The sequence below is a fragment of the Sphaeramia orbicularis genome, chromosome 22, assembly GCF_902148855.1.
Source record: "Sphaeramia orbicularis chromosome 22, fSphaOr1.1, whole genome shotgun sequence".
Classification (NCBI taxonomy): Eukaryota; Metazoa; Chordata; class Actinopteri; order Kurtiformes; family Apogonidae; genus Sphaeramia; species Sphaeramia orbicularis.
In genome coordinates, this window is record NC_043978.1 from 9,697,349 (window position 1) to 9,709,628 (window position 12,280).

The 12,280-nt window shown below is 40.4% G+C and overlaps 1 protein-coding gene across 1 annotated transcript in view; it reads right to left on the minus strand.

The window, feature by feature from the left end:
• Positions 1-8,214: 8,214 nt before the first annotated feature.
• akap6 (A kinase (PRKA) anchor protein 6) overlaps positions 8,215-12,280 on the minus strand; it is a 371,391-nt gene continuing 367,325 nt past the window's right edge. The window contains 4 exon segments of the mRNA XM_030127062.1: positions 8,215-8,361; positions 8,363-8,471; positions 8,473-8,641; positions 8,644-8,699. Of these exon segments, the coding sequence (XP_029982922.1) occupies positions 8,215-8,361; positions 8,363-8,471; positions 8,473-8,641; positions 8,644-8,699 (481 nt within the window).

The following is a 12,280-nucleotide window of genomic DNA, read 5'->3' on the forward strand; positions in this document are numbered from 1 at the left end:
GTCTTTGTTCTTTGTGAATAACATACAGGTTTAGGATTACAGATGAGGAGATGATCCACACTGGATACATGGACTTGGAACAACTTTATGGTGCCTTTAGATCAGGGGTGTCAAACATATGGCCCGGAAGCCAAAATCAACCGCCAAGGTTCCAACCCGCCCGCAGGATGAATTTACAAAATGAAAAACTGCATTGAAGATATTAGATATTGCAATTTGTCAACTGTGTCAAATTGCAAAATGAAAGTATTTACTTTTACAAACTATCATCCCAATAAAATGGGAATAATCTGAACAAATATGAACAACCTGAAAATGTACAGAAAAGTTACATTTTAAAACAAAATAATAGATTCATTGTGATCTGTACATTGTGTTAACAGTAAGCTGAGACATAATTTGTTGAAACTTCACTTATTCTTCTTGAGAAATGTCAGCTCGTACATGGTTGTTCAGGTTAATCACAGTTTCACACTAAAACAAAGGGAAAAATTTTGATTATTTTGATTGAAAGGCGCTATATAAATCCAATCCATTATTATTATTATTATTATTTATGTAAAGATTATTATGTCTAGTATTTTACTGGTCTGGACTGCTTGAGATCACATTGGGCTGAAAGTAGACACCCCTGCATTAGATGAAGCATTTAATATGTTTTATGTGTCTTTTGGGAATAAAATATGGGTTTATGAGATTTTCAAATAGTTGAGGGTCTGTTTTTGTTTTTTGTTTTTTAATACAATGCCCCATCTTTTCTGGACTTGTCGTTGCAGACGTTTGATGCTAAGTCCTTTAAACCAGCAGCTCCTGTAACTGCATTATCATTTCTGTTGTATCTGTATAAGATACGTACAAACATACAACACCAGACCTGTTTTACTCATGGATGAACTTACTCTAACAGTCCCCGTCCTCGCCGTGGGCGGTCTTACTGAGGCTCGCTCCGCCCCTGTGCGGTCCGTTTTGGTTTGACTGACAGCTGACTGCAAGAGACGGAGCAGAAAGAGGACGAGAATAAACATGAAAACATCCAAGAGTACAAACGACAGAAGAAACAAACTCCTCCACTTTCCTCTTTTCCCTCAGAGTCGTTGAGGAAACGAGAGACAAACAAACCGAGGAGAATCAATCAAAACGGCGTTATCAGCCCCCCAACGCTGTTGTCTTTGTTTTCTAATCGGCTTGTTCTTTCTTTGAGCCCAAACTGATGAAAAGTTGCAAATTAAACCAACGAGCATCAGGCCGAAAACAATTCTGTCCCCCCATCACCCTGCGCTCTTAATGGGTTCACAACTAATCGCTTTGTAAGACTTGTGCAGCGTTATCCGACTGACATGCAGACTCAGAAACACATCCACACTGGAAAAGTAGAGTACTGGAAAAAGACTGGAAATGCCAAAACAGACTTAAAACACACAGAAAACACTGGAAACAGACAGAAAATAGACTGAAAAAACACCGAAACACCGGAAACAGACTGGAAATACTGGAAACACTGAGAATGGACTGAAAACATGGAAACAGACTGCAAATAGACTGAAAACACCCACTGAAGACAATAGAAAAAAAGACCGAAAATAGACTGAAAATCCACTGGAAACACTAGAAAAAAGACTGAATATAAACTGAAAACACAGAAAACACTGAAAACACTAGAAAAAGGACTGAAAATAGACCTAAAAATCCACTGGAAACACTAGAAAAAAGACTGAAAATAGACTGAAAACCCACTGAAAATCCACTGGAAACACTAGAAAAAGACTGAATATAACTGAAAACACACAGAAAACACTGAAAACACTAGAAAAGACTGAAAATAGACTGAAAATCCACTGAAAATCCACTGGAAACACTAGAAAAAGACTGAACATTAACTGAAAACACAGAAAACACACCCAAAACACAAGAAAAAAGACTGAAAATAGACTGAAAACACACAGAAAACCACTAGAAAAAAGACTGAAAATAGACTGAAAACACACAGAAAACACACAGAAAACACTAGAAAAAGACTGAAAACACAGAGAAAACGCAGAGAAAACACTAGAAAAAGACTGAAAATAGACTGAAAACAATGAAAACACTGGAAACACACTGGAAATAGACTGGAAACTGACATAAAACACTAGAAAAAGACTGAACATAGACTGAAAACACCGAAAACACTAGAAAAAGACTGAAATAGACTGAGAACACACTGAAAACACTGAGAACACACTGAAAACACTAGAAACAGACTGAAAACCACACTGAAAACACTAGTAAAAGATTGATAATAGACTGAAAACACACTGAAAGCACTGGAAACACACTGTAAATAGACATAAAACACTAGTAAAAGACTGAAAATAGACTGAAAACCCTGGACAGACTGGAAACCCTAGAAAAATGCTGAGAATGGACTGAAAACTCTGGAAACAGGTTGGTTGGAGTCTGGGCTACGCTTCGACGGTAATGCTCTGAACTGAAAACACAACAGTGGCGTTGCGTTCTCACTTTAATTCCGCGTTTAGACGTGGGTTTTGGGGTAAATCTGCCTACAGACGGACACTGAAGTGTGTGAACTGTCCTATTTGTGGATGTAGTCTGGACACCAGGTGGCACCACCACCACCACCCAGACCAAACACCTGCCTAGAACCGTTCTACTTCTGTTCCTGTTCTGTCCTAGAACCAGTCACAGAATGTCTTCCTTCTCTGCTCTACTGCTGTCTTTACAGATCCATGACAGCTGCTGAACACACTCTTGGAGGCTAGATCAACTGGAAGGTCCGTCACATGTTGTTGTTTTCCTGTTCAGGCGTGTGTCAGTGACGTAAACTCTGCTCTGTGTGGTTTTAAACCCCTCAGACGGTGATGCCACACTGGAGCTTTTTCCACACTTCCACTCTGGAAGGTGGTTTCACTTTTTGCGTTGTCAACCTCCGAAAAATGCGTTCCTCTGTCAGCACCGTGTTGGGTATTATTAGTATTGACTTGCTTCTTCTTCTTCGACTCAAAAAACTTTCCTCTTCTTTGCGGTATTTGTCCAGTATGGTTAATTCAGAGCGGTGCCCCCTGGTGGATTGATTGACAAACGCTCTTTCCAACCAAGGTTATTATTGTTAACGAAAACTAACAAAATGCCAAAAACTAGAATTGTAAAAACATTTTCGTTAACTAAAATAAATAAAAACTATAATTAAAAGAAAAAAAAAGATAACTAACTGAAACTGTATTGTGTGCTTAGAAAACTAACTAAAACAGATAAAAATTATGGATAAAATTCCCTTCGTTTTCGTTTTTGGTCAATGTCGGATTGGTACGAGAGCGATTTATTTGCTCTAGCAATTTTAGCTAGCGGCGCCATAGAGTACTTCACGGCCCGTCACTTGTGTTCACTTGTGGTTTCCAGTCGTCTTCTGGTCCCCACTCTACCTGGAACATGGAGACTAAAGTTGGGAGAAAGCAGCAGAGTCCTGTCTGGGATTTATTTGAATACGATGGAGAAGAAAAGACATAAAAAAAACCCTAACACTAACTAAAACTAGCATTTACAAAAAAATGAAAACTAATATAAACTAGCAAACCTGCTCTAAAAACAAATTAAAACTAACTGAATTAGAGAAAAAAAGTCAAAACTAAATAAAACTAAACTATATGAAAAATCCCAAACTATTCTAACTTTGATTCCAACACATTAACTGTCAGTAGCAGCACTTTGTTCCAGTAAAAATGACTAATGACAACGACAACTAGAAAAGCACTCGGAGAGCGCAGACCTCTCCCAAGGTAGATCAGCGCCCCCCCCCCCCCCCCCCCCCCCCCCCCGATCACCACCAACATTCAATCATTTGTTCCTTGTGTCAGTATCAACATTTCCTGAAAATTTCATCCAAATCCATCCTAAACTTTTGGAGTTATCTTGCTAACAGACAGACCCCGATGCAAACACAACCTCCGCGAAATCTGGAGTTTGAAGACATTCATGGAAGAGCATGTCTGCAATGTCCAGATTTTGTACGAACTGGAAGATTCGTACAAACCCATCGTTCGTAAGAATCTTTGTGACCTCGATGGCATCAGCGCTCTTTCCGTGAAAATGACAACATCTGACAAAAAGTCTCAAGTTCTTGGTCCGTTTTTTCCGTTTCTGTTGGTACTGTCTTTATTATTAAAGAAAATGAAAATCCATCAGTTTCTTAAATTTGGTTTATCTGTTTTGACACAGAAAAAAAAAAACACCATAAAATTCAATTTTAATTATTCTATTTTAAAATGAAAATCAATTAACCACTAGTTTTTATTTTGTTTCTGAAAGGAAAATCCAATTACCAACAGATCTACTGATCTTCCAGTTGTTGTTGCTTTGTCTAAAACAGTGGGTCAATGGGAGACAATCCAAGGACAAGACACTTTGGTTACACACCAACAAGTCAGGAACTGCAGGGTCACACCAAATCAGATCTAAAAACGTCAACATGAAACCCCACATTTGGTCCATTTGATTATTTCCAATTTTTAATTTGTGCGAATAATCAAAAGAATAAAAACAACAGTTTTTTTTTAAATTTTTGATTTGTACATGAATAATGAAATAACAAATCTTTTTTTTTTTTTTTTTTCATTTTCTGATTGTGGATTCTCAGTTGAATATGAAAAGAACCACTGACAGATGGGCTGAGCTGTCATCACATCTGTGTTTTTCTGTTCTTATTCTACTGGTCTGGTCTAGTTCGACAGCTCTGGTCTGGATCAGCCCTGGTCTGGATCAGCCCTGTCTGGATCAACTCTGGTCTGGATCGACCCTCTGCAGATCCATGAAGGTGACTCCTCCCATATCCTGACTCCATCCCACATGAACATTCCCAGGTAGGAAACGACTCCAGGTTCCAAAATGAAACGCGCTCTTCAGCTGAGCCTCGTCCTCTTTAAGGGAGTAAAGTTGATAAACAGAGGAGGCAGCAAGGTTGAAAAAAAAAAAAAAAAAAAACAGCATCGGGCTGATTTGCATAAGGAAATAGAAAACTTAAAAAGAGCACAAACACGCTAATTCAGCGATGAAATGAATTGAAACGATCACTGCGGAAGGGAAAGCTCTTAGCTGATGAATCCTAATGAAATCTGACTGATAGTAATTATGCTGATGTTGTTCTGTGGACCTTAACCTTTTAAACGCAAAAAGTGAGAAGTCTGCAAATCCTCCCCCTTCCATTAACACCTGAGGGAGGAAAGAGAGATGAGGAGGAGGACGATGGAGGAGGAGGAGGAGGAGGAGGAATGTAAAAAAACATAAGACGAGAGAAGAATGTGGAGAAGAAATGGACTCAAATATATGAACGACAAAGAATGTAAGAAAATATTCAGAAAAGTTTGATAAAGAAGCTTTAACTCAACTGGTCTGAGCAGTTTGGACAGAAGGAGGTGCTGTAATACATGATGGATGGAGGAGGAGGAGGAGGAGGAGGGAGGATGGAGGAGAAAGAGGGAGGAAGAGGAGGAGCACTGTAATACATGAGTGAATGAAAAGAGGAGGAGGAGGAGAAGGAGGACAAGGAAGAGGAGGGAGAATGGAGGGAAAGAGGAGGAGGAAAGGAGGAGGCACTGTAATACATGAGTGAATGAAAAGAGGAGGAGGAGGAAGAGGAGGAGGCTGTAATACATGAGTGAATGGAGGAGGAGGAGGAGAAGAGAGAGGAGAAGAAAGAGGAGGAGGCGCTGTAATACATGAGTGAATGGAGGAGGAGGAGGAGGCTGTAATACTTGATGAATGAATAAAGAGGAGGAGGAAGAGAGGAGGAGGCGCTGTAATACATGAGTGAATGGAGGAGGAGGAGAGGCGCTGTAATACTGAGTGAATGATAAAGAGGAGGAGGAGGAAGAGGAGGAGGCGCTGTAATACATGAGTGAATGGAGGAAGAGGAGGAGGCGCTGTAATACATGAGTGAATGAAAGGAGAAGGAGGAGAAAGAGGAGGAAGAGGAGAAGGCACTGTAATACATGAGTGAATGAAATGAGGAGGACGAGGAGAAAGAGGAGGAGGCGCTGTAATACATGAGTGAATGGAGGAGGAGGAGGAGGAGGCGCTGTAATACATGAGTGAATGAAAAGAGGAGGAGGAGGAGAAAGAGGAGGAAGAGGAGGAGGCACTGTAAACATGATTGAATGAAAAGGGGAGGAGGAGGAAGAGGAGGAGGCACTGTAATATGTGAGTGAATGAATAAAGAGGAGGAAGAGAAGGGGAGGAGGTGCTGTAATACATGATGTGAATGAAAAGGGAGGAGGAGAGAGGAGAGGAGGAGGCGCTGTAATATGTGAGTGAATGAATAAAGGAGAGGAAGAGAAGGAGGAGGAGGTGCTGTAATACATGATGGATGGAGGATGGAGGAGGGGGAAGAGGAAGAGGATGGATGGAGGTAAACTAAAGAGATGAGATGAGAATAATGGACTAAATCTAAGTTTGTACGACATTCTGAACATTTTAAACTCACTCTTTGTCATTGAACTCGTCTGTAGTTTTTCATTCTATAGACGTTTCTGTTAATGTGAAGTTAATGGTACTGAATTTCTCTGGAATTATTAGGTGTGTTATAACCTGGATTCACCTGTAGATAAATGGGTCTAAATGACCTGGTCATTATTTTACTGTAATGAAAAGTTAAGATTTCATACTCCAGGTATTCCACAAAACAACATGTTTATTGACATGACATTTACATTTTAATTGACCTTCTATAGATGTTATATAATTGCACTTTTTGTATTAGTACATTTTATAGGTGGGTCAAAATGACCCGCATTAATTTATATATGAATTACATCTGAACCTTTGACTCATTCTAATATTCAGGTGACACTGTTCTATTACTGGTACATACTATTAAATTATAGACTATTTATTATATACTATAATACTTTGCATTGCATATTTTCAAAATATAAAAAAAAATAAAGAGTTAAAATGTAAAAATATAATAATAATAATAATATAATAGAATAAGAATAATAATATAATAATAATAGAAAAATATAAAAGATTAAAATAGATATATTTTTTAAAAATCTAGATATAACAGAAATGACTGTTTAACCTGACAGTCGTAAAAACACATGGATTTGAAGTGGGTCAGTTTGACCCATTATGTTAAAAAGTGGAGGGTCCAACCCAGACACTGAAGGGTTAAAGACAGAGAGGAGGAGAAGGAGGAGATGAAGGGACATTATATGGAAAATAAGAGGAAGAGATGGATGAGCAGAGGAGGAGGAGATTACAGGAGGAGAGGGAGGAGACGCAGGGATTAGGAACAAAAGGAAACAGTTTAAGGAGATGATAGGAGGAAAAGACGAGACAGGACAACAAGCAGGAGGAGAAGGTTAGAGACAGAGCAGCTCAAATGGAAATGAGAGAACCACACACACCGGCCTCATTACATTCATCCCCTGAGGGGCTCGGCTCCGACTAATACCTGGAGAGATAGGTGAAGTGTGCTATCGTGCTTGGCTCAGACCTAATACCTGGAGTAGAGAGGTGAAGTGTGCTATCGGCTCGGCTCGACTAATGCCTGGAGTAGAGAGGTGAAGTGTACTACAGTTCGGTTCGGACTAATACCTGGAGTAGAGAGGTGAAGTGCACTATCAGCTCGGCTCGGACTAATACCCTGGAGTAGAGAGGTGAAGTGTGCTATCAGGGCCCTGTATAATGTCCTCGATAGTCGGATCAGACTCGACACTAACCTGCTTGGTCGTGTTTCCTGCTGTGGACTCTCTCCTCCCTCTCCTCCCCTTCGCCTCCCTCTTCCTCCCCCTCCACCGTATCTGCCTCTCTCATCGCCCGAGCAGTTAATTTTTGGGAATTAATACGCGTGGCGGTGGCGGCCGGCTCTTTTGAGGATTTGTAGCGGCGCTGCAGACACTTATCTTGGTCATTACGGGCGCCCATATTGGATTCAAGCGCTTTAGTATCTGCCAAAACATTGGGCGGCGGAGGAGCTATCGGGGCGACACGCGCCGGGGGATAAGATAAGGGGCCCCTCATTACCACTCCTCTGCCTCCCGCCCAACGCCGGCGCCGGCAGCAGCAGCCGGCCAGGCCTTCTCCTCCGAGGTACGGGTCCTCACCTCGCCTGGCGTCCAGAGGAGGGGGCCTCCTGAGGTTGGACAGGGAGGTGTAGTCCCCGGGGGAGGGGGGGCTTTTCTGGTTGTGGTAGCTCCCGCCTCTCACCTCCATCTGGACTCAGATACCGATGGGTTTGAGTCCGATCCCGTCCAACTCCGGTTCTGAAAAGCCCAAATCCCTGCGTGGTTTCTTGGGGAGCGCCATGCTGTAGCAGAGGGGGGGGCCCAGGTACACCTCCTCGGTGCAGGCGGAGAACAGGGTCTCCCTCGTCGCGGATGTCAGGGCTGGGGGGCGGGGACGCCGCAGGACTCGGACCCGCCTCCTCCTTGTGCTTTTCAGTGTCTAGTTCCAAACCGGAGAAGGCGTTTCCTGAACCTGGGGGTGGGAGGAGCGGCGGCGAACACATCCGGGCTCGGGCTGGGAGAGGTGTATGATGGGATGGCGTACGGCGCCGGCGTGGAGCCCTTCTCCTCGGAGCACTGGACCACCTCGCCGCAGTCGCTGTCATGGGACGATAAGGACAGGTAGTTGTAGAAGTCGCCTTACGGAGGTGGAGCGGACGGTGGGAGTGTTCCCAAAACCTGGAGGACACAGGGAGGAGTCTGGATCAGGGTCCGACCAGAGACCACAACCTGGACTTAGACCAAACTAAAGCCCACGTAACACCAGTGTAGAGTCACGGAAAGAGTAAATGGAAGAGGGCGGAGCTTAGAGAGTGCAGTCAGTGAGAGAGAGATGGAAGATTTCTATTACTTTTAGCAGCGTTTAGTGGAGTTTTCAGCACGTTTTAGCGGTATTTTAGTGGTGTTCTAGTGTTGTTTTAGTGTTGTTTTTAGTGTTGTTTTAGCTGTGTTTTAGCATTGTTTTAGTGGGGTGTTTAGCTGTGTTTTAGCGTTCTTTTAATGGGGTTTTAGCTGTGCTTTAGCAATGTTTTAGCATGTTTAGTTGTGTTTTAGTGTTGTTTTAGTGGGGTTTTAGTTGTCTTTTAGCGTTGTTTTAGTGGGGCTTTAGCTGTGTTTTAGCATTGTTTTAGCTGTGTTTTAGCGTTGTTTTAGTGGGATTTTAGCTGTTTTAGCATTGTTTTAGTGGGTTTTAGCTGTGTTTTAGCATTGTTTTAGCTTGTTTTAGCGTTGTTTTAGTGGGGTTTTAGCTGTGCTTTAGCATTGTTTTAGCGTTGCTTTAGGTGGGATTTTAGCTGTGTTTAGCATTGTTTTAGTGGGGTTTTAGCTGGTTTTTAGTATTGTTTTAGCTTTGTTTTAGCATTGTTTAGTGGGGTTTTAGCTGTGTTTTAGCATTGTTTTAGCTTTGTTTTAGCGTTGTTTGTAGTGGGGTTTTAGCTGTGTGTTTAGCATTGTTTAGCGTTGCTTTAGTGGGATTTTAGCTGTGTTTTAAGTGTTATTTTAGCGTGTTTTAGGTGTGTTTTAGTGTTGTTTTAGTGGGGTTTAGTGATGTTTTAGTGATGTTTTAGCGTATTACTGTTAAAATTAAGATCTTTTTTGTTTTGTTTTTCAGGTAATTCACATCCTTTTTGTTTGGTACTTTGTAATGTAAATATTGTCAGAATTTTAAGGTTACTTTTTTGCACTAAACAGAGAACTTTGTCCATTAATTGTAGGTTTTTACACTATTATTGTACTGGTCCGCCACTGGAGATAAAATTGTGCTGAATGTGGAACCTGAAGAACATGAGTTAGAACCGCCTGTGGTTTCAGGACGTTAGAGACTGAGAGGACAGTGACTGCATCTGTAGAGTTCAATCACTATTGCCAGCTGAAACATTCTGAAACCACTGTTGTACTGACCCATGGAGGGATCCGTACTATCTGCTCACTTAAATCCAGGCAGTTCCTTAGTTTAGGTCTAGGCTGTTGTATTGGACTGTTTATGCAGTCAAGTGTCCTCTCAAGTCTTTAACATCATACAGACTGATCAATGCCGGAGTGATCAGGATTATCAGGGCCTGTGATCAGGAATGAGAGGAATGGGATGTTTATTCACAAATGAAGGTAAACTTTCCAGAAAATGATGAATTATGTTGTTTTCGTACAAATCAAACCACATTTTCAAGTCACTGTTTTGTTGTTTGTGTTGCATTTTCAAGTTTCTCTCTTTCAGGATGTGAATTCCTTTTAATTTTTACCTCTACTACGCAACACCTAGAACAGATAAATGGATGGAAAACCAGTTTTTTTTTGTAAATCTGGTCATTTTGTTGGAGTTGAAGTCCATGTCATTGTTCTACTGACTCTGGAGGCTCCGTGACAAACAGAGGTAGAAGAATCAGACTTCTGTTTTTATATATTTTGGGAGAATGTTAAGTTATTAACCATTTATGAAAGAAAAATAAGACGAATAATACAACAGGATGTCTCTGATGGGTTGATAGCTGATTCTTCACCTTTCATTATGAGTCACGGCAGTGGATTTGACTTTTGAATCCTAATAAATATTGTGGTTTGAACTTCGTTGGCTCGTTAAGGACTCTGGATGGGTTCTAGATACAGTATGTTCACCTCAGGGTCGGAAACGTACCCATGTTTAATACAGACCCACATCATTTTCACTGTAAATTTACATATTCAAATATCGTAGCAAAGTTTTCAGCCTGATTTCTTCTTGATTTTCAGAAATAAATGAAGACTGGAAACTGATTAGCTTTTAAATTACTTGACTTGCAAAAGAAACAGAGAAATTGAGTCATTACATCCTCCAAGTTTTGATCCGTGATGCGATTTATTGAATTACTCCGCCTCACTGAGCACAGTAACTAAGATAACTTTTGCTACTTTGGATTCATTTGTCCTCTAAATGTACAGATATATGAGGTCAAACGGGACGGGAAGTGTTTTCATCTCCATTATTTCGACTCCTGCAGAGTTCGCTGATGACTGTTCTCATTTCTGTTTGGTTGCGTTGTTGCTTTTTGATTTGAATATTTTAAAAAAACCTGCATTCGATTCTGTTCTCACTGTTCAGTTTGACAACTTAAGCCTCTGATGAGCCATATCGCCATGACCAACCTGCCTCCACCCCCCTTCACAAAGAGGGAAGGAGGGTTTGGAGGAGGTGCCTTAGATGCTCTGTTTTCTGTCGCCACCCATTGGTTTCCTCTTTCTGCGCTGGAAAGTGCCATATTTGGACATAAGGGCATGGCTGCAGGAGGGTTAGGAATTAGGGGTGAGCTATGCTAAATGCTACATATTAGCCACACTACAGTCCTAATTGTCTGGGGAAAAAATGTTTTATTCAATAAACCAAGCTGTGAAAGTTTGACTCTTTTGCTTTGATTTGCTCTAAAATCTAATTAATTAATCAGTAAAGTCCAAATGAACTTGAATGACTCATGGTAACTAATACTGACAGTATTTTTAGAGGGAAGTTAATGTAAATCTATAAGAATTTAAGGAGTGACTCCTAGTGGCCGTCAGTGGATAACACGTCTATATATTACCATTAGGACATTAAACCCTCCTCTTTGGGTTTTTATTTATACACTGCCTTGTGTTTTTATCACTGTCATCCTCATACGTTATTTTTACACATTTTCATTCTTTTATTTCCATCTTGTTTTATTTCTTTCTTTGGTCTTTCTTTTAATTTTTTGACATTACCGTTCATTTTCTGTATTGAACTGAGCGAAGTCATTAACAAAAGTACAAAGACAGACAACCCATGACAAAATGCATGATTCAATTGCAGAAATCAGAACAAAATACACTGTTTTCTTCAGTTTTATCCATTTGTGATGTTTCTTTGTCATATTTCTGGTCCTTTCTTATTTTATTAGACACACCTATAAAATGGCCTCTGTAGGGACATTTTACAAACTACTGGCATCAGTTTATGAGATTATTAAAACGGACTTTCAGTGGATAAAACAGCTTCAAATAATAAACATGACTGAACTGAAAAGAATTTGGTAATGTTAATATTTAAGATTTATTGATTAATAATTTTGAGTTTGACATTCGGTTTAAAACTCATCCAATTTGGAAAAAAAAAAGCCAAATATAGTTATTTTTTTGGTTGATTCATAAGGTACTTTGTTTTATAAACAGTCGATCTGTGATTTCTATATGTTTATTTTTGTTGTTTTATTCATTTGCAGTTTATAGTGTTCATATTAATGTTAATGGCTCATTTCAGTTTCCACAGAATTTTCTGCTCTGATGAGACTGTTTGG